Genomic DNA, 23,616 nt, shown 5'->3' on the forward strand with positions numbered 1-23,616 from the left:
TGACCTGAAACATCCTCAGATTGTTACAAAGATTCATTAAAAAGAAAACAATGAAAGAGAAAAGATCCAAATGTTCGACTTGGTCATTTGCTGTTTGAGGACAGTGATGCTCATATCTGTGGGGAAAGTGTGACCTGAGTGGGTTCATGTTTGTCTTTAAAGAACAGAGCTGCTCTGATTCTCTTTGTGTCTGATCTGTTAAACAGTCTGAGAGGTCACACAGAGACCCAGCAGCTAAAGCCTGGATCATACTGGCTGCTGTTACTCCATCAGGACAACACTGAACCACAGTGGTGTGGATGTAGTGGATAAATCCCACCATACTGATGCTCAGAGTTAACCACAGGGAACAAAACCAGATGTTACCTTCAGATTGTGACCTTTGGAGTGGACGATGCAGATTTCAATAGAGAATAAATGTTGTTGTTTTTCAGCTGTGAAGAAAGAATCTAATTTTCTGAACTTAAGAATTTATGATGCTGGAAACAACATGGAGACTATAACACAACATTTCCACTGTGTTCATAGAATGAATGTAAAACTGTCAGACATTCATTAAATATGCAAAATGTCTACAGAAGCATCAGAGGGTCAGACGTGAAGCACTCAGTGATTTTGATCAAATGACTCATCAGTTATTGATCTGTACTACACTGATCTACCACGTTAGTAAAGCTGGTGTTCTGGTGGTGGAGGGAGACTCGGATCATGTTCTGGTTTTGGAGCAGTGATCTGCTGATGGTTCAGTTTGATGAGCTTCTTCAAAATCATCCCTGACATCACCACTGAAAGGACGTCCATGAAAACAGACTGAAAATTACTGATATGTTCACAATCTGAGAGTTTAAAACTTGACAGACTTGATTCAGATGAAGTTATTTGAGCAGAAACTCCTGGATCTTTATCCTGTGTTGATCTAATCCTTCATGGTTCCTCCACAGAGTGGAGCAGCAGAGCTCAGAGGTTCCCAGTGGTCAGTCTGCCCAGCAGCATCAAACACAGCTGGACTCCATATTTATGGTCTGTACATGTACAACAACTACTGTTACATCTGTTCTGTTCACAGTCATCTCCATGCTGCTCTTTGTAGACCAGTGGATCGTCAGTGTGTCCAACATGGATCTGATGTTTGGCTCCATGATTTCAGTCTGATTGGCTCATTCATAAATATTCTGTTCCAGCTGCTGGAGGACAACATCATCACTTTTGTGAAGAACGAGCTGAAGAAGATCCAGAAGGTTCTGAGTCCAGATTACCCAGAATGCTTAGAGAGTCAGAGGAGCAGCAGCAGAGAGGCATTTGTGAAGATCACAGTGGACTTCCTGAGGAGAATGAAGCAGGAGGAGCTGGCTGACCGTCTGCAGAGCAGTAAGAGGATTTATCTAAAGATTTAAGCTGCTGGATAAATGAACATTTTCCAGAGATGGAAGATGGAGCAACATGTTTTAAAGATTAGTTCTTTTTGGAATTGAGTGTTTATTTTTCTTCTCATTCAGAACTTCCAGCTGCTGTTTGTCATCGTAACCTTAAATCCACCCTGAAGAAGAAGTTCCAGTGTGTGTTTGAGGGCATCGCTAAAGCAGGAAACCCAACCCTCCTGAATCAGATCTACACAGAGCTCTACATCACAGAGGGAGGGACTGCAGAGGTCAATGATGAACATGAGGTCAGACAGATTGAAACAGCATCCAGGAAACCAGACAGACCAGAAACAACCATCAGACAAGAAGACATCTTTAAAGCCTCACCTGGAAGAGACGAACCAATCAGAACAGTGCTGACAAAGGGAGTGGCTGGCATTGGGAAAACAGTCTTAACACAGAAATACAGCCTGGACTGGGCTGAAGACAAAGCCAACCAGGACATCCAGTTCATATTTCCATTCACTTTCAGAGAGCTGAATGTGCTGAAAGAGGAAAAGTTCAGCTTGGTGGGACTTGTTCATCACTTCTTTACTGAAACCAAAGAAGCAGGAATCTGCAGCTTTGAAGACTTCCAGGTTGTGTTCATCTTTGATGGTCTGGATGAGTGTCGACTTCCTCTGGACTTCCACAAAACTACAATCCTAACTGACCCTAGAAAGTCCACCTCAGTGGATGTGCTGCTGATAAACCTCATCAGGGGGAAACTGCTTCCCTCGGCTCGCCTCTGGATAACCACACGACCTGCAGCAGCCAATCAGATCCCTCCTGACTGTGTCGGCATGGTGACAGAGGTGAGAGGGTTCACTGACCCACAGAAGGAGGAGTACTTCAGGAAGAGATTCAGAGATGAGGAGCAGGCCAGCAGGATCATCTCCCACATCAAGACATCACGAAGCCTCCACATCATGTGCCACATCCCAGTCTTCTGCTGGATCACTGCTACAGTTCTGGAGGATGTGCTGGAAACCAGAGAGGGAGGACAGCTGCCCAAGACCCTGACTGAGATGTACATCCACTTCCTGGTGGTTCAGGCCAAAGTGAAGAAGGTCAAGTATGATGGAGGAGCTGAGACAGATCCACACTGGAGTCCAGAGAGCAGGAAGATGATGGAGTCTCTGGGAAAACTGGCTTTTGATCAGCTGCAGAAAGGAAACCTGATCTTCTATGAATCAGACCTGACAGAGTGTGGCATCGATATCAGAGCAGCCTCAGTGTACTCAGGAGTGTTCACACAGATCTTTAAAGAGGAGAGAGGACTGTACCAGGACAAGGTGTTCTGCTTCATCCATCTGAGTGTTCAGGAGTTTCTGGCTGCTCTTCATGTCCATCTGACCTTCATCAACTCTGGACTAAATCTGCTGGAACAACAAACAACCTCCAAGAAATCTAAATTATTTAACAAACCAAACCTACAATCTCTCCACCAGAGTGCTGTGAACAAGGCCTTGCAGAGTCCAAATGGACACCTGGACTTGTTCCTCCGCTTCCTCCTGGGTCTTTCACTGCAGACCAATCAGACTCTCCTACGAGGTCTGCTGACACAGACAGGAAGTAGCTCACAGACCAATCAGGAAACAGTCCAGTACATCAAGGAGAAGCTCAGTGAGAATCTGTCTGCAGAGAAAAGCATCAATCTGTTCCACTGTCTGAATGAACTGAATGATCGTTCTCTAGTGGAGGAGATCCAACAGTCCCTGAGATCAGGAAGTCTCTCCACAGATGAACTGTCTCCTGCTCAGTGGTCAGCTCTGGTCTTCATCTTACTGTCCTCAGAAGAAGATCTGGATGTGTTTGACCTGCAGAAATACTCTGCTTCAGAGGAGGCTCTTCTGAGGCTGCTGCCAGTGGTCAAAGCCTCCAACAAAGCTCTGTGAGTACATTTGTACTCATGTCTTTACTTTTAACATCCAACTGTGTCAGTAATTTATTTCACCAGGCTTTCTGTCTTTGTATGAATTTGTAAAGTTTTGGGATTTCTCCAATACAACTGTAACCTCTTTAATGCCTCCAGAACTCGAGACGCTGGATTCACCATAAACTCTGATCATCACTGCTGCTGTTATGTTATCAGTCTTTGTTTAAAAACTTAGGCTGCATGTGCCTGATGTTGTGATACTTCATATTCACATGCATGCTCCTAGATACATTTCTACTGCAGGTCTATTTTTAGTCACAAATGTTGGTGAAACACTTGCTTTTACATGCATGGTGGGTCCTGCATTAAAGAAAGCATTTGAATTACTCAGTGAATCCTGGCAGCCAGAGAAACATCCTTAGTTCCACTTTAAACTAAACTCTGCTTCGGTCTTCCACAGTGTGTTTGTTGTTTCTTTGTTGTTGTTGGCCTGCTCTCTCCTCTCACTCCAATCTGGTTGCAGCAGATGTTTGTCCCTCCCTGAACCTGCAGACTTGGGTGCAGCACCTCAGTTCATCTTCAGTCTGAAACCAGCTGTTGTAGCTATATCCCCTCAAGCACACCTTCCCTGGTCATCTCTGCTGTGGTTGCTATAAAATTTAATCTTGATTAAAAAAAAGAACAAAAAAAGTCAGACTTGATGCCATTTGTTGGCAGCATGGTGCCTGTTTGTCTTTGATGATAAACTGCAGCACAGTCTAAAGCAAACCTTCTGACTTTATTGACTTTATGCATGTATATATTCTTCCTGTTCACCTTGGACACACAGCAGCTCTCTGTTTGTTGTGATTGGATCTAGAACAGCCAACATATCCTAATCTAGATGATTTCTAAGGTGGTATCTGGGAGGAAAAGTTAAAATCAGCTTGGATGGCCTGTACTGTATGATGGCCTTGGTTGCACCACATTGATAGCCATGCAGGGTGGTTCACTCCTTGGGCAAGAAGACCGAGGAGTGAGCCACCCTTGGTCAAAGCTTGGCCATTCAAGCTCACTGTTTTCCCCTTGTTGGTTGATGATAGTATTTTTTTTACCTGACTTATAGTCGTCATTGTCTTCAAATTAACTCACACACTGCTGACTGTTGTAGCTTACCTGGCTGAGCAGGTGACCCATGCACTGAAGGTTAGAGTCGTGACTCCAGGGCCTGGTTTGAGTCTGCCCAAGACCATTTCCTGTGTGTTATTCTCCTCACTTCTCCCTCCCTTCCTGTCTTCTCTGTCCTATACAGTGAAGACAAAAGGCCTCAAGTTGTGAAAACTCTTCCCCTTCATCATCTTCCATCTCTCTCATCTAAAATCACCAGTATTCTCTGAGTAGAGAATCTCTTCACAATCTTGAATGATAAGGATCCAAGTGGGTAAAGTTATTTATTTGTTGTGTTCCTATTTGCAGCTGGGATAGATTAATAAAAACTATCGGCTGCCCAAATTACATCCAGTTTAGAAGACAAACATTGAGTGAAGTGTTTGTTTCATCATCCTTCACAACTCATCAACCAGGTGTCACAAACTGCAGCAGGACAGTACAAAGCATGTCATACTGGATGGCTGCAACAACCAGAGTTTTACCTACCTTTGGTATTTCGTGACAGCATGAGCGTAATATTTACTGAACAGAGTCGTCTTCTGTAATCTTTTCAGATTCAGATTCAGAACACTGTATTTATTTTCAAGGGGCAATTAGGATACTGACCTTGTTAACCGTACATACAATACACAAACATCACATTGGGGAGACGGGTCAGGCTAGGTAGCTGGCCGGTCAGCCGCTAGAGCAGCGACCCGGAACCGAACAGCAGAAAATGCACAACATCAGGAAAGATGAGGAGAAAAAAGAACTCCTCACAGACTGAGCTCCAACAGGGAGATCAGTTTGAGAACAGACAAAAAAAATGACCCCAGCGCAGAGCACATGAAAACTCTTAATACGCCATAGAAACACATGACAAGCAGCAGGGATGGGTAAAAGGTGAGAGACAGCCGGTGTAGACAGCGCACCCGGGCCTGCAGCATTTGCGCTGGTCCCCTCGACCCACCGTCTGCACCGGGAGGGGATAAGCATGCTTAGGATGGGAAGGAACAGTCTAAACACCGTCTGTTATCAGGGTGAGATTTGTTATGTTCAGCTCCAGCCTTGAGACCACAGCTGGCGCCGGTATGTTAGCCGCATGAGATGATGGTGGTTTTCTTTGGTGCGAACAACTGCATGTCAATTTCACAGCTGATCTAACAGTCCGTCACTCGTCTCTCAATCTCCCGTTGGAGAGCCACGAGCTTCTCCGAGAGGTTATCGGTTTTGCGCTCAAAGAGCAAAGTCTGAGAACTCACGACCGCCATGAGCTTCTTCAAGATCTTATCCATGCTGCGTTCAATGAGCCCATTTTGAGAAGTCACGACGCGTCCCATTGTTTCAGTCACAGCGGGCAGCCTTGTGGGGGTTTGAACAGCTGATTCCGCTTTCTTTAATCTTCAATAAGCCAGGGCCAAGCCAGCTCAGATCAGCAAGAACCCTTTGCTGCTGTGAATGTCCGTGCTGCTATATTTCAGGATCAGGCTCTAAATGTACAAATGGATCTGAGAAGATTTCCAATCATGTTTCTACTAGATTTACAGTTTGTTTTCATGTCTTCTGACTCAGATGGTGGAGCAGGTGGAGCTTACAAGGAGTAAGTGCTGCTATAGAAGAAGAGTTGTGTTTTAATGAAGCTATTTAGTTAACCAATAATTGTATTGCATGCTGGCATTAAAAATGTTTAATTTGACTGATTTAATTGTTTGTTTGTTTTCTTCCAGACTGAGTGGCTGTAACCTCTCAGAGAGAAGCTGTGATGCTCTGTCCTCAGTTCTCAACTCCCAGTCCTCTAGTCTGAAAGAGCTGGACCTGAGTAACAATGACCTGCGGGATTCAGGAGTGAAGCTTCTGTCTGCTGCACTGCAGAGTCCACATTGTACACTGGAAACTCTCAGGTCAGGATCCAAACATATCATTAAATGATATTATTGTACAAACAACCAAGCTTTATAGAATTGGCAGGTGAACTTTTCTTTATCTTTGGATTGCTTAGGAGATTCTTAATTACTGTCTGAACATTTTTTACAGTCACATATTTTGTTTTAATGGTCAAACAGAATTATTGTTCAGTTCAATGAGCAGGTAGCTGTGAGATTCATAATAATGAGGTATATTTGTATTAAAGATGACTAAACTTGAACAGTAGCTGTGAGTTACTTTGTTTACTCGTGTGTGCTGATGTTGTGAGTATTTTAAAGCTGAAGTAAACTTGTAATGAGTTTAATAGAGTTTCTGAAGTAAGTGTACTTGGAGACATTTATGTGTTTACTAAAGTCCAGGAGCAGGAGGCTGTGTGTAGCATAGAGGAACCCAGACCTCAGCTTTGTCTCCTGGTTTCTGTTGCTGCTGTTACAGTTTCCCCTCATCGTTCCTTCAACAGTCTCCTCACTGTAACAAATCAAAGTGTTACTGTATAGATTCACGTCTGAATGTTGCCATGTGCTATTAAAACTGAAAGCGATGTTTCATACACCCACGTGGTTCAGTCACACAGTAACTGATGGTAAATAATGTTTGTGTTGAGCACATCGTACAGGTCAGCTGCTCCACACAGATCTCAGGTTTACATGCTGGAACAGTTTGTGATCATGAAGGATAAACCTCACTTCCTCTTTGTTTCATACAGATGTGACATGAACAATAACACATTCATGAAATCCTTTTAGGAACACAAACACTATTGTAGCTGGAGAATATACACTCAACAAAAATATAAACGCAACACTTTTGTTTTTGCTCCCATTCCCCATGGGATGGACGTAGAGACCTAAAATTCATTCCAGATACACAATATAACCATCCCTCCCAAACAGTGGTCACAAATCAGTCCAAATGTGTGGTAGTGGGCACATCTGCCATATTGAGATAATCCATCCCACCTCACAGGTGTGCCACATCAGGATGCTGATCTGACATCATGAGTAGTGCACAGGTGTACCTCAGACTGCCCATAACAAAAGGCCACCCTGGAATGTGCAGTTTTGTCTCACAGCAAAATGTCACAGATGCCACAAGCAATGAGGGAGCGTGCAATTGGCATGCTGACAGCAGGAATGTCAACCAGATCTGTCGCCCGTGCATTGAATGTTCATTTCTCAACCATAAGCCGTCTCCATAGGCGTTTCAGAGAATATGGCAGCACATCCAACCGGCCTCACAACCGCAGACCTCGTGTAACCACACCAGCCCAGGACCTCCACATCCAGCAGGTTCACCTCCAAGATGGTCTGAGACCAGCCACCCAGACAGCTGCTGGAACAATTGGTTTGCACAACCAAACAATTTCTGCACAAACTGTCAGAAACCGTCTCAGGGACGCTCAACTGCATGCCCGTCGTCCTCATCGGGGTCTTGACCTGACTCCAGCTCGTCGCCGTAACAGACTTGTGTGGGCAAATGCTCACATTCGATGGCGTCTGGCACGTTGGAGAGGTGTGCGCTTCACGGATGAATCATGGTTCACATTGTTCAGGGCAGATGGCAGCTGAGAATGTCCCAGTTCTTGCATGGCCAGCATACTCACCGGACATGTCACCCATTGAGCATGTTCGGGATGTGCTTGACCGGCGTATACGACAGCGTGTACCAGTTCCCACGAATATCCAACAACCTCGCACAGCCATTGAAGTGGAGTGGACCAACATTCCACAGGCCACAATTGACAATCTGATAGACTCCATGCGACGATGTGTTGCACTGCATGAGGCAAATGGTGGTCACACCAGATACTGACCGGTTCTGGGTCCCCAGACCCCCAATAGCGCAAAAAACTGCACATTCCAGGGTGGCCTTTTGTTGTGGGCAGTCTGAGGTACACCTGTGCACTACTCATGATGTCAGATCAGCATCCTGATGTGGCACACCTGTGAGGTGGGATGGATTATCTCAATATAGCAGATGTGCCCACTACCACACATTTGGACTGATTTGTGACCACTGTTTGGGAGGGATGGTTATATTGTGTATCTGGAATGAATTTTAGGTCTCTACGTCCATCCCATGGGGAATGGGAGCAGTAACAAAGGTGTTGCGTTTATATTTTTGTTGAGTGTATTTGAATGTAGGATAATGTAGGGGATCATAAACCACAGTAATAACTAACCACCACCTCACCATTTGGGTTGGTAGCTGCATGTTGATTGATGAAGTCATTTTCTTCTTCCTCCATTTCTACCTTATAAACATCAGATTAAAAGCTGCACAGAGACAGGCCCTGGACATGTTTAGCCTAGCTTAGTACAAGGACTGGACATGGGGGAAACGGCTCTCATCACTGGATCAAAACATGAAAACAAATCTGAAGTAAAGTTTTGTTGAAGTGAACTGTGGTGGTGCCCAATGTTCCCTCTAAGCTGCGCTCGTGCAACTGCGCGCTGCTGGCACGTCTCTGCGCACAGAAAATCTGTGTTGCACACAAAAAAAAAAATCAAATCTCAATTGAAATAAAAATTAAATCTTCAACAATTCTGTTTTGCAGTGTTAGTCAGTGACTGGCTGCTCCCATATGGGATTAGAACGATGCCACCTTATCCCATAGTCCAGCCAATCACGCGATTCACATTCGTATATACGCAGCTAATCAACGTCGCTGACAGGCTATGACAGCGTCCTTATGTGCCAACACCGGTGTTATAGCGAGCAAAGTGGCTGATGATGAGGTGAAGCCACGTTAATGACAACGTATACAACCATTGGAGATGTGAGCAGGACAGACGGAGCAACTGAGGGAAAAAGTGTGGACTTTATACCAGTTTTTAAATTGTGTTGATCGACCACGTAAAACCTGAGCTATGATAAAATATCTGCAATGTTTGGTTTTCTTCCTGAATAGTATTGTTGTTTATAACAACGATAGTATTCAGTATTTATTGCAACAAACTTTGTTGTTTGCAAAACTCAGTTACTTTTTTGAAGAAGTAACTATATAATTAACTGCCCAACATTGGTCATTATATCCTGTATTTTGCAGACAGAGTTACAGACTCTCTCCCAGACCACAGACTCATAATACAAGTCAGAGCTTTATAAAAATAGAAAAAATAAAGTTGTGTTTTCAAAATTGGAGTTCAAGTTATTTTTACTTCCAATAGTGTTAACATACTACAGGTCATGAACAAGGTTGTTTTTAATTTTCATTGTAAGTGGGCTAAAGCAGTTAATTAAAAGTAGCCTAACATAAATGTAAATGCTGTAATTTGATTACTTTAATAAACCATGTAACTTGGATTGATAAGATGCTGGCGTGACCACAGTGCACACGTCTGCTGTTGCTCACAGTGGTCCAAGGGACGCTCAGGGAGTTTGTGTGTTCGCTCAGACACATGAAACATTAGAGGGAACATTGGCGGTGACTGGCAGGGAAAAGGGGAATGATAAGACTTACTGTAAATATAATTATGTATGTATTGAAAAAGGAACAACTAAAATGTTCCAGCTGAAAAAATGAAATCAGTTTCAGTTTATGAGCTCTGTTTGTTTTCTTTACAATTCCAACCTTTTATTTTGAAATGAGCTGCTCGTTCCTGTTTAGAGTTGATGAGCTGATGTGGGTGAGAGGACTCAGGCAGCCTGACAGAGTTGATGTCCAGGTCTTCCCTGCTTGTCCTGATATACATAAACATGAGTATCCTTGCAGGTCAGATCTCATCTGTCACACCTGTTAGTGCAGCTCTCCTCTAGATTGTAGTGCTTGTAAAACTAGGATGATTTTAGGAGCCTGGACCGCAGATCTAAGGGAAGATATGACTTGGAAAGACTAAACCAACCTATTAGAGGTGTTCGGACTAACATAGATAAATACTCAGATTTACACCTTTAGTGTCTCACAAAGGGTTGAAAAGTGAATGTGCACAGAGAGGTTGGTGGTGAGACGGGCACTTCCAGCACTGTAGATGTGTTCCAGCTCAGTGTTCATGGAAATAATCCGGAGAGCAGGATTCCTTGATGAATGTCACATCTTCTTAAAGTTATAATCCACAGGGAAAACTGTGAAACTGTCGATCTGATATCTACTCAACCAATCAGGTGTTTACATGCCCTTCACTGATCTCCAGCCCCACCTTATTATCAGTTTCTCTCTCTTTTACATCTGAATTATCTTCACTTCACATTTCAGTCAGTTCAGATTTCATTAGCACGTTCACTTTAGCATAATCCATTTTAATCCAAACACCTTTCTCTTTAAACTCTGTTTGTCAGTCACAGTATATCCAGTACAATCCTCTTTTTCACTGCGTCACACACATTCAGAGATCAGAGTGTCCTGTGTGTGTTCTCATTCACTCACACTCACTCTCATATGGCTGAAGTCTGTTTGTACACAGGCTGTCAGCTGGCCTGAGTTCGGCCTGTCTCTAAAATCATTATTTTATTACTTTTATTCTGATTCATCAAAGCCAAACTCAAACATATTTATATTTACTGATTATGTTCTCATCAATAATTAACAGTCAGTACATTCAGATATGAATCATAATTCAGTGTTTAACATATTATCACAGATGGACTGCACAGGAGATCTCCTTTATGAAGAAACTGTGAAAGTTTGTCCAACAGTGGGAAACATTTCAGAGAACATCTCAGAGAATATCTGTGAAGCAGAAACTAAACATAATAATAGAAGAAAAGCCAAATAATGATCCAAATCCTGCTCTGAGACTATCAGACAGTAAAGGCTTCCAAAGACTGCTCACCTCTCAGACTTACTTAAAGATGCTGGTGCTGTCCACAGATCAGCTGACCTGCTGGGTCTCCATGATCAGCTTTGTTTCTTGGAGATAAAGGCTGAAGCCTTTAGAGCTTCAGTTCTCCAGAGCAGCAGGATGTCTGAGGTCCGCAGAAACACAAAAACACAGCAGCTAAAAATAGTTGTTCAAAGAAAACGAGGTGGGAGCTGCTGATTCCTGAGCTTTGATACTGGATTAGCTTCAGTAGTTATTCCCATCACTGCTGTAGGAGCTACATTTAGTCACAGCTGACTGTCTTCTTTGAACAATCACAATGACTACTGTTCTAAGAAACAAGCACACAAAGAACCAATGAGAGTGTAGAACATGATAAAGAGCTCCTGTGATTGTGGCAAAGAAATGAGCAGCAGACGGCCGTCTACATGTTGTAGTGGTTTACAGTCACCAGGGGGCACCGTCACGGCCACGCAGTCAGTGGGCTGCTCTGCTTGTGCTGTTGTTGGTGAAGCTGATGTGAAAGCGAATGTTAAAACAATGAAAAGTGTCCACTGCAGCCTCCATCTGAGCTTGTCATGTTCTTCTTCTTTGATCCTTTGTGTTTGTGCTGAACACTGCTGTCGCTCTCTTCCCTGTTCCCGCCCACTTTCTAACCAATTAGCATTGGAGCGTGCACAGCGTCGTCCACACTGAGCTTTGTTGTGAGCGCATGGACTCGTCTGCAGAACATTTGTATGGGCTCAAAATGTGGTCATAAATATTTTGTACTTGTAAATCAGGATTTGTGTGTGTAAAAAAGATTTGTGTGTGTGTAAAAAAGATTTGTGTGTGGACTTAGCCAAAAAAAACCCCTGCAAGTTACAAGTACGAATTTTGACCCTATTTTTCTTCCTTTCATCTGATTGGTCAATGTCATGTCAATCACAAATGTAACTATCCAATCAGAGAACAGTTGGGTTTGGCTGTCGGAGGGGCACTTTTTTGACCTGACGTTCCCGTCACAAGTGTCTTCTAAGTGAAGCTACCAGGTTCAGGTCCAGCTCTGTTTATCTGGAGCTGCAGTAAATGATCCGTCCTCACAAAGCAACACAGACACCAGATATGCAAACACAGCATCATACAACACAACCAAGAGATCCAAAGAATTATCTCTGCATTTCTGTGGCTGATGCTGCTGGAACGAAGCTGTTTGAAACCTTGTTGTTCTGCACTTTGGGACCTGAAGAGGAACCTGAACCTCTGTGCAGAGGGTTCAACTCTGAGGATTCCTGTTCAGTTTTTTTTATTTCACACGGCAAAACGTGACAACTTTATGATAAATGTACGACTTCAATGTGAAAAATTCATTTTTTTCTCTTGTTTGTTTGAAGCTGCTTCCTGTTGGCTTCAGCTGTTTGGAGTTTCCATTTTCTAAACTTCTACATTCTGAACCTTCTTCAGCTCTGAACAGATGATGAAACACTGAATGATTTCAAGCTCACACTTTGTCTAATAAACTTACATCTTTCATTTTTTATTCAGATTGAAGGACTGTGATCTGTCAGAGATCAGCTGTGATTATCTGGCAGCAGCGCTGAAGTCCAACCCCTCGTATCCCAGAGTGCTGGACCTGAGTGTAGACTGCAACAACCTGCAGGATTCAGGAGTGAAGCAGCTGTGTGTTCTTCTGGAGAATCCACAATGTCTATTTGAAACTCTGAGGTCAGTCACATGTTTTAGTTGTGCTGAGATGAATATGATGTGAAAGTTGTGCTGACACTGTGGATCAGTAGGCCCGCAGACCTCTATACAGGAAGTCTGGTTCTACTCTTTGTAGAACTTCTGATCCCTGATCCTCTGAGTCTGACTCAGTAGATAATGCAGAGTTCTGAGCTGATGTGGGTGAGAGGACTCAGGCAGCCTGACAGAGTTGATGTCCAGGTCTTCCCTGCTTGTCCTGATATACATAAACATGAGTATCCTTGCAGGTCAGATCTCATCAGTCACACCTGTTAGTGCAGTTCTCCTCTAGATTGTAGTGCTTGTTAAACTAGGATGATTTTAGGAGCCTGGACCGCAGATCTAAGGGAAGATATGACTTGGAAAGACTAAACCAACCTATTAGAGGTGTTCGGACTAACATAGATAAATACTCAGATTTACACCTTTAGTGTCTCACAAAGGGTTGAAAAGTGAATGTGCACAGAGAGGTTGGTGGTGAGACGGGCACTTCCAGCACTGTAGATGTGTTCCAGCTCAGTGTTCATGGAAATAATCCGGAGAGCAGGATTCCTTGATGAATGTTACATCTTCTTAAAGTTATAATCCACAGGGAAAACTGTGAAACTGTCGATCTGATATCTACTCAACCAATCAGGTGTTTACATGCCCTTCACTGATCTCCAGCCCCACCTTATTATCAGTTTCTCTCTCTTTTACATCTGAATTATCTTCACTTCACATTTCAGTCAGTTCAGATTTCATTAGCACGTTCACTTTAGCATAATCCATTTTAATCCAAACACCTTTCTCTTTAAACTCTGTTTGTCAGTCACAGTATATCCAGTACAATCCTCTTTTTCACTGCGTCACACACATTCAGAGATCAGAGTGTCCTGTGTATGCTCTCATTCACTCACACTCACTCTCATATGGCTGAAGTCTGTTTGTACACAGGCTAATCTGGGACTCTCCACCATTTGACCCTAGAAATAAAGAAGCTTCTTGGATGAGAGGTGAAAGGCGAAACGTCTTCAAAAAACTTAAAGAAGTCCAAATGCCTTTTTTTCTAAGCTCTTTAGATAACTGCGATCCTTCACAAACTCCTCATCAGTGGGACTCTCAGAGCTACCAGCCCTTTGCTACAATCACAAAGCTCTTCATTGAAATCAATGATATCAAAGCTGGAATCAAGCTATAGCCATATACACTGGTAAAGACTTCTTATCTCGAAATAATATGCTGAAGTGGCAATGCAGAAATTGAAAATAGGTGGACGTGCTACCTATGCTATTAGTAGAATGGACATTGGCCTGCTGGCTAATGAAGGCCCTGTCTCACATAGAGGTGAGAGAGGCCCCCCTCGAAGCCCCCTCTTTTATCGGGGCTTACTTAGGGTCATATCGGGGACCCCACAGTTGGAAGTCTTTTTTTTTTTCTTTTATTTTTCTTTGTCAAAATAAAGCTTATTTGTGTAGCTGTTTTATACAGCTTTAATGTTAATATTAATGTTTGCTTATGTATGTTTAGGGAGTGGTCTGATGGTACATGTCGTTGTCACATTAATAATATTCAAATAGTAAGGGTATGCTTAAAGATAAGGTAAAAATCATATCATATAATGTAAATGGCCTGTCGAATCCAATTAAACGTAATAAAATTTTAACTAAAATGAAGAAAGAACAAGTACAAATAGTGTATCTACAGGAAACCCATCTAGACTGTAAGGAGCATGAAAAACTGAAAAGAATGGGTTATACAACAGTTTTCTCCTCTTCCTATAAAACTGGACGAAGGAGAGGAGTGGCTATCCTGTTATCAAGCAAATTACTCTTTGAAAAAATATCCGAGATAAGTGATAAAGAGGGACGTTATATGTTGGTAAGGGGAAACATTGAGGGGAACCCAGTCACGTTGTTAAATATATATGCACCCCCTGGAAGCGATATTTATTTCTTTAAGAAAATTATAGATGTGATGGTAACAGAGACAGTAGGTTTCCTAATTTGCGGAGGAGATTTAAATATACATCTACAACCAAAGCTAGATATTTCCAATAGAAAAGCACAGAATACTAAAACATTAATTAAGAATATAAATACATTGATGAAGGAGGTGGGACTAATTGATATATGGAGAGACTTGCATCCCTACCAAAGGGATTATACTTATTTTTCCTCACCGCACTCGTTATACACAAGAATAGATTATTTCATAACTTTTGGGAAAAATAAAGATAAAATAAACACTTGTGCAATTGGAACAATAGAGTTAAGCGATCATGCACCAGTATACGTGTCTGTTGATTTAAACGTGCAACCAAAACTCAATAATTGGAAATTAAATTCAAGCTTACTGAATGATCCTCACTTTAAAGGACAAATTAAGAAAGAGATTCACTTCTATATGGAAACTAATGACAATGGTGAGGTGTCTCCTCCTATACTGTGGGATGCCTTAAAAGCTGTCCTGAGAGGGAAAATTATAGCAATATCCTCTTATAAGAAAAAGATGAGAAATAAGAAATTAGAAGAGCTACAAAATAAGAATTAGAGAAAAGGCATGAAAGAAAAACATCTCAGGATATATTGGAGGAAATTAGGAAAACAAGAAATGAAATAAATGATTTGACCACATATGAAATTTAAAAAAAATTAATGTTTCTTAAACAAAGGTATATAAATACCTTTGTAAATACAAGATAATGTACGACGGACATTACAAATTATTAATCATATTCAAAAGAATAAAATAGAAGCAATGGTAATCAGTATCGATGCAGAAAAATCATTCGATTCAGTTAATTGGAACTTTCTTTACCGAGTCTTGCATACATTTGGCTTTCACGAAAGTATAATTAAGACAATACAGGCACTTTACGATAACCCTACGGCAAGGATTAAAATTAATGGCTACCTATCAAATAGTATTAAGCTGCAAAGAGGAACAAGGCAGGGCTGTGCGTGCTCACCATTATTATTTGCGTTATATCTGGAACCATTGGCTCAATATATAAGACAAAATAAAGAAGTAGAAGGTATTAATATCCATGAAAAGGAGCATAAATTAGCCTGCTATGCAGATGATATTTTAATATTTTTGGGTCAACCATCAAACTCTTTACCTAAATTAATGCAATCATTTGAATACTTTGGTCGACTATCTGGATATAGGGTTAATATGAGTAAAACACAATTGCTTAAGTACAACTATATTCCATCAGAAGAAATTAAAAATAAGTATCAATTAGCATGGCAAACAGAGTACTTTAAATATCTAGGAGTCATAATACCTAAGGATCTTACAGAACTATTAGAACGAAATTATTTACCAATACAGAAAAAAATTAAGGAACATATAGCGAGATGGAATCTAATTCCATATTTAAGTTTATATTCGAGAATAGACTCAATTAAAATTAATATTCTTCCTAAATTATTATATTTATTTCAAACATTACCAATAGAAATTAACCAGAAACAGTTTAATGAATGGGATAAAATTTTGTCAAGATACATATGACAAGGAAAAAGGCCCCGAATTAGATTTAAAACCCTACAACTTAACAAAGGAAAAGGGGGTGGGGCTTACCTTCTCTTAGGGAATATTATTGGGCAGCACAATTAAGGCCTATGATATGCTGATGTAATCCTTCATATGACGCTCAATGGAAAGTTATTGAGGAGAGTCTGACCTCCATCCCCATATAAGCTATTATAGCAGACAGAAGCTTGCAAAATTTAATAAAAACTATTGAAAATCCATGGATCAAGTTGACTTTTAAAATTTGGGAAACAGTAATAAAAGAATATAAACTAGAAGAGGATATAGCAGTTCTTAAGTGGTGTGCATATGACACACATTTTGCTCCAAATAAATTGGACACCAGATTCAAAGATTGGACATATAAAGGATTAACAGCTTTATGTATGGTAATGGAGGAAGGCAGACTAATTAGTTTTGATAAAATGAAAGATAAATATTCATTAGAAACACAGGATTTTTATAGATATCTACAGATGAGGCATTTTGTCAATAAAACGATAAAAGCTAAGGCTGAACTGAGTAAACAGCTGCTAGACGTATTTAAAAGGGCAGTTCAAATAAAAATAGAGGTATTATAGGTGACCTCTATAAAGGATTAACAAATATGAAATTACACTCAACCTTGTATATCAAAACAAAATGGGAAATGGAGGGAGGAATAGAGATAAAGGAGGAAGAATGGACAACAATATGGGCATATCAATGGAAATGTAGCAGCTCACAGAGCTGGCGGGAATTTGGGTGGAAATGCCTGATAAGATATTTTATTACACCTCACCAAAAATCTCACTATGAAGGTAACCCTCCCGCTTGCTGGAGAAATTGTGGAAATACAAATGCAAATCACTATCATATTTTCTGGGACTGTCATGTTATTAAAACTTATTGGAAGGGAATACATGCAGCAATACAAGAGACATTTGGAAGATATTTACCTTTGGAAAGTAAAACTCTACGTTTTGCACTTATGCCAGAAGGATGGACAAAGAACGATAAATACTTGTTTAATATTTTACTGGCAGCAGGCAAAAAAGCCATCACAAAAAAATGGCTTTCTTCAGAGAGCCCAGCTATGAACACGTGGATGAACATCACACTGGACATTTACAGAATGGAGAAAATGACAGCAGATGTGAACTACAAGAGGGAGCTGTTTGTATCACGATGGAAGAAATGGATGGACTACATTAGAAAACGCAGGCCAGTTTTTGCTTTTGCATTTTGACTTTGTTAACTACTAGAAGACTAGAGGTAAAATTAGTTACATTAATGGAAACAAAAACACACTCCCTACATTTATTTATTTATTTTTCTTTCCTTTTTCTTTTTCCTTATGTATTTTTTATTTATGTTGTTTGTTGTTTCCTGTTTTGCTTCTTTTTCTTTTCTTCTTCTTTCATTCTTATTGTATGGATATTTTAGTTGTTTAAATATAGAAAAAAAGAAAAAAATATATGTACTGAAAGATAGCTGAAGTTGATGGTATTGTATAGTGATTCTAAAATGTCAATAAAAATAAAGAAGCGGGAATGAAATGAGTCCAAGTCTTCTGCTGATTCAGCATCACATTCATCTTTGCTCCTTGTTCTGCATCCCCACCATGGACTTCATTCCTTTCCAAGCCAGCCTTGAGTGTCCTTTATTCAGCTCATCCTCTGCTTTACTTTTACACCTGATTTTAGCTGCTTTTCTTCTCTCCCTCATAACAAGACAGCTTCTTCTGCCTGAGAACATGTTGGAGTGATTTACTAATCCAGGGCTGATTTTTGGGGAAAATAGTTCCCATTTTCAAAGTAATCCCCATTTTTCCCAGAATGAAATGTAAGTAGAAATAAATGATCTAAGTGAGAACATGAGCCTTTAAAAAGGCTCTTCTGAGGCTGCTGCCAGTGGTCAAAGCCTCCAACAAAGCTCTGTAAGTACATATGTGATCATAGCTTTAGCTTTTAAATGTTTATTCTAGTTAACACAGATCAGGTGGAACAACTCAAATAAAATATCAAAAATATTAAGTGGTCATCGGTACTTAGTTTGTTCAATACTGAATACAATGCAGCACAAATTGTCCACGTTTCTGAAATATTTCTGGGTGTAACTGTCACCAAAGTGCAATTTAGACCTGGCCTGTGGTTGTTATGTAAGTGATAATCATCAATTCTACTAAAACAAATACAAAATAAAGAAGTTTGACACATTCTGTTGATATCAAAACCACACTGAACAATTCAGTGTTGTTTTACTGCTGTTCTCTCTTCACTTCTTCTCCTCTGATTCTCTCCACATGTTGCTCTGCATCAGTGCTCAGTTTCCTGACAAAACAAGATGAAATATTGCTAAATATAATAGTATCTCATTACACTTCAACATAAGTGTTTTATATTTGTAATTGTTTATCTGTTATTTTTCAGACTGAGTCACTGTGACCTGTCAGAGAGAAGCTGTGAAGCTCTGGCCTCAGGTCTCAGCTCTCAGACCTCTAATCTGAGACAGCTGGACCTGAGTAACATTAACCTGAAGGATTCAGGCGTGAAGCTTCTGTCTGAAGGACTGAAGAGTCCACGCTGTACACTGGAAACTCTCAGGTGAGATCAAGCATTTTTCTTTCATCAACTGACAGAATTAGCAGATTAATAATAAGGCAGTCCTCTAATAAGAGGAGAAGTGGAGGTGTTTTGAAGAGCAACATACTTTTATGTTAACAAGACAGGAAGTAGTTCCTGGGAACTGCTTCCTTTGTTATTGTCTAAGTAGAAACATGATGGTGAAACAGTGATGAGTTTGCAGAGGTGGATCCACACAACACAACAATGCTGTTGCGTGCTGAAAGCAGACTTCTCACAGATTCTGAGGCTGCAGGTTTCATCACTGTCCAACCAAAATTCACTGAACCAGCAGTAAATGAACGTCCAAAACTACACTTCATGTTTAAAAAACAGATGATCAGGGGGATTTGTGTTTACATCTTTTTTGTGTGATCTGTTCACCTGCTGTTTCAGCTGTTTGGTGGTTGTTGAGATGGTTTTGTGACCTTTTAGCTGAGATTCTGACGTTTCTGTAGATACCACACATGTCTAATTACTTTGTACAGCATGAATGGCCATAACGAGGTTTTTAACAGTAAGAAAAGTTGTAAAACGTAAGAAAATATAGTTAAAAGTCCAAAACCTTCTACGTCTGGTGGCTTGTGGTAAGGAGCAGATCAAACGAGTAAAGAATTACGTTATAATTATAAATGGCTTCAACAGCACATTCAGGTCTGTGAGACTCATTCAGACACTGAGCCGTGGCTCTGTGCTACATGCACATAGTTCTGCATCTCTGCCATTCAGACACACTTTATATATAGTTTATTTTATGTAGTATTCAATACTGAACTGTACATTTAGTCTTTTTAAAGGCAGCAAGTTTTATTCAGTGTTTTCATAAAAGCCTTATTTCTATCCATTTACTGCTATTAGGAAGAACACGTGAGGTTTAAGACCTGGACCAGTTTGAAACCTTTTGTCCTCCACAGTGGAAAATGGGTGGAAATAAAAATGGGTCTCACTTTAGCCAGCTCCTAATTTTATCAGTTCTACTCTCAGCGTCTCCTGTATATCTCCTGTATAAATGTTGCACTCAGCTTTGTGGTCTCCAATATCACTGAAATGCAGCCAGATGCTGCTCATTTTGCCTTTTCACTCTTTCCTGACACGCTTGCATTTCAGTACAGCTCCCATTTCTCTGTGTACTGGTCTCTACCACTACCCTTGCTGTCTATGGGACATTTCCGTCCTCTTTCACATAATGGTATGATCCCAGTCTGTCTCTTAAAGTGATTGGCCACATGGTTTGCTCATCAGAATAAAACCTCAGCCGTGCCCCCATTGATTATCAGCAAGCCTGAAAATTCATCAATATTTGACATATGAAATTATGTCAAGGGCTTGATTTGGCCCACGGGCCATATGTTTGACACCCCTGGTTTACACAGTTTGGTATTCAATGTACAAGTGAGTTAGCTCTCAGCTAACTAGCAGACAAGCTAATTGCTGGGACTGCGTCTTTCTAACAAGAGCGTCAGACACTCAGACTGGTTTCCTTTGTGGATGATGATGTGTTCTCACACTGATCCTTCATGCTGATGCTGCCATCCACCCACTGCTCCTGGATTCCTCATCATCATCTCCATCAGCCCTCACAATACTCCACCTTCTTCAGCTTCATGTTCAGCAGCCTGGATGGACAGTAATTCTTTCCATGGGTTATGGTGGGACATTGAGAGCTGAAGTCAAACAGCAGTGAGAATGAAAGACTGATTCATTTCTATTTAGTCTTGTGATGTGCAGCTTTGTTCAGAGCATTAAGGCCCAGCAAAGATCACTGAGGTCATAGAGTCCTGATGAAACCTGTGTGCTTATAGAAACTGAGACCAGATGAACCAGAATAGAAGGACATTAAAATGAAGTGTCAGCTACACAAAGGCAAAGCTATTCAGTTGTTGCTGTGAGTTATTTAAATGGAGGATGGAGTCAGACTTTAAGCTGCTGGACTCAGTCACTATATCCTGTTGTCCTCATAGAACCTGGACACACAGACTCACCTGTGACACAGTGACACACAGTGTGGGCTACACACACATTAGAAAGTGGATCAGTCACACTTGTGCAATCATTTGTTGTGCTGGGAAACCATGAACACTTTGAATCACATTAATGGCTTTGTTACAGCAACATTCAGTCATGAGTTCAAAAGTAGTGTATTGTGTACTTATTTTAATAGTACTGCAGTATGAGAAGTGCAACATTCAGTGTGCAGAAACAGATCAGGTGCTTTCTAACAGCAGTGTTCCCTTTAACACAGCAGCAGTTCAAATATTTCTGTCAGTCTGAGCTGAAACATGAATCTAATCAAATATCAAATCAAAGTTCTTTGCCTCTGCCAGGACGTTAACATTTGATCTAGTTTTTTACAAAGTTCCCTCAGCGTCCAGAGCCACCAACATACCTTTGATCAACAGCAAGTGAACATTTATAAATGTGTGTTTCCAGAACAGGAAGCAGCAGAACTATTGTTCTGTTATCAGGCAGCAGCACAAACGCTCATCAGCTCATTTACTGTGCAGGACTTTGAGTGTGTGAAGTGTGTGTTTGTGCTGGATTTCCTTTGGAGAATCTCAGTCAGAAACCAGACAAAGAAAAACTCTTTCAACAGTCCAGGTTGAGTTGACAACATGAACTGCATTTATCTTCCTCTGACTGACATGTTCTTCCTCCTCTGCACCGAGCCAGCTGCTAAGACTCACAAGCTCATTGACATTTTCTGATGATAAAGAAACTCTCTTCTTCTGCACAATATGAGCAGCAACAGAGAAGAAGCTTTCACAGGTACAGATGTTGCAGCTGTGGCCAAGTACATGTGCTGCATGTTGGAGCAGCACTCTAATGGACAGGCCTCTGTACTGATGGTGGGCTCTGCTCTGTATCCACCACACTGTTCTCAGCTGAGTCTTCCTCCTGTTCACACTCTGATCAAGCATGTTCATGTTGTAACGCCGTGGCTTTCGTAGTCTCTCCTTTTTCTACAGCTCATGTGTTCTTCTTGTGATGCTGCGTCTTGAGGCTCATACATGCCGTCATTTGTTGATCCTAAGAACGTTCCTCAGACCGACTTCTTCAACAACAGATAACTTTAGTTGTATCAACACTGCCTCCTGGAACAGTTTAAAATGAACATGTCAAAGATCTGTACCTGTCTCCATGTTTCTGTCCCCGCCCCTTTCTCTCTGTCCTGGGTCATGTGAGCGCTGCAGTAGTATTAGGCCCACCCTCAATGCTCCCATTGGCTGAGACACATAATGACGCCCATTTCAAGCCAGCACTGATCAACATCCCTCCTGTGACCCATGGCTGTTATATTCAGAGCCAGTGAGCACTTTCACAATAATCATGATTTTAAAAACTGTGATTAAAATAATTACTGACGTTAATCAATTAATGAGTTAACGAGACTCCTCCTTGAATCGCTACCTTATCGTGGTGGAGGGGTTTGTGTGTCCCAGGGATCCCAGGGGCTATGTTGTCTGGGGGCTTTTGCCCCCTGGTAGGGTCTCCCATGGCAAACTGGTCCTGGGTGAGGGACCAGACAAAGAGCGATTCAGAAGACCCCCATGAAAAGAATATCGAGGGAACAGTTTACCCTGCCCGGGATAGGGTTACCGGGGCCCCGCCCTGGAGCCAGGCCCGGGGAGGGTGCCCGAGGGCGAGCGTCTGGTGGCCGGGCCTTAGTCCATGGGGCCCGGCCGGGCACAGCCCGAAGAGGAGACATGGGCCCATCCTCCCGCAGGCCCACCACCCGCAGGAGGCGCCATAGGGGTCGGGTGCATTGTGAGCCGGGTGGCGGCCAGGAGCGGAGGCCCTGGCGGACCGACCCCCGGCTGCCAAGACTGGCAATAGGGACATGGAATGTCACCTCTCTGGTGGGGAAGGAGCCTGAGTTGGTGCGTGAGGTTGAGAGGTACCGGCTAGATATAGTTGGGCTCACCTCTACGCATTGTCTGGGCTCTGGAACCAGTCTCCTGGAGAGGGGCTGGACTCTGTCTCAGTCTGGAGTTGCCCCTGGTGAGAGGCGGCGGGCTGGGGTGGGTATTCTTATATCCCCTCGGCTTGCTGCCGGTACGTTGGGGTTTTTCCCGGTGGACGAGAGGGTTTGTTCCCTGCGCCTTAGGGTCGGGGAACGGGTCCTGACTGTCATCTGCGCTTATGCGCCGAGTGGCAGTTCGGAGTACCCAGCCTTCTTAGAGTCCCTGGGGGGGGTGCTGGAAGGTGCTCCACCTGGAGACTCTGTTGTCCTGCTGGGAGACTTCAATGCTCACGTGGGTAACGACAGCGAGACCTGGAGGGGCGTGATTGGGAGGAACGGCCTCCCTGATCTGAACCCGAGCGGTGCTTTGTTATTGGACTTCTGTGCTAATCACAGTTTGGCCATAACGAACACCCTGTTCGAACATAAGAGTGTCCATAAGTGCACGTGGCACCAGGATGCTCTAGGCCGTAGGTCGATGATCGATTTTGTAATCGTATCACCAGACCTGCGACCATATGTTCTGGACACTCGGGTAAAGAGAGGGGCTGAGCTGTCAACTGATCACCACCTGGTGGTGAGTTGGATCAGGTGGCGGGGGAGGACGCTGGACAGACCTGGTGCACCTAAACGCGTAGTGAGGGTGTGCTGGGAACGTCTAGCAGAGGCCCCAGTCCGCGAGACCTTCAACGCACACCTCCGGCAGAGCTTCAAC

General features: G+C 42.1%; 1 protein-coding gene across 5 annotated transcripts in view; it reads left to right on the top strand.

Moving 5' to 3' along the window:
* Nucleotides 1-23,616, top strand: part of LOC146606847 (protein NLRC3-like) — a 1,106,670-nt gene that overhangs the window by 74,166 nt on the left and 1,008,888 nt on the right. For 2 of the 5 annotated variants that reach the window (XM_085349207.1, XM_085349211.1), the window contains 5 exons: nt 942-1,020; nt 1,182-1,368; nt 1,497-3,294; nt 6,135-6,308; nt 18,749-18,922. In XM_085349207.1, coding sequence (XP_085205333.1) covers nt 942-1,020; nt 1,182-1,368; nt 1,497-3,294; nt 6,135-6,308; nt 18,749-18,922 — 2,412 coding nt within the window. Of the gene's footprint in view, nt 1-941; nt 1,021-1,181; nt 1,369-1,496; nt 3,295-6,134; nt 6,309-18,748; nt 19,005-23,616 lie in introns of those variants that run through there. The other 3 variants (XM_085349216.1, XM_085349219.1, XM_085349212.1) reach the window with 3 other exon arrangements.

The sequence above is a fragment of the Diplotaxodon limnothrissa genome, unplaced genomic scaffold (genome assembly GCF_057381915.1).
Source record: "Diplotaxodon limnothrissa isolate DT_005_m unplaced genomic scaffold, D_limnothrissa_male_GT1.1 unmapped_scaffold_4, whole genome shotgun sequence".
In the NCBI taxonomy this organism is placed as follows: Eukaryota; Metazoa; Chordata; class Actinopteri; order Cichliformes; family Cichlidae; genus Diplotaxodon; species Diplotaxodon limnothrissa.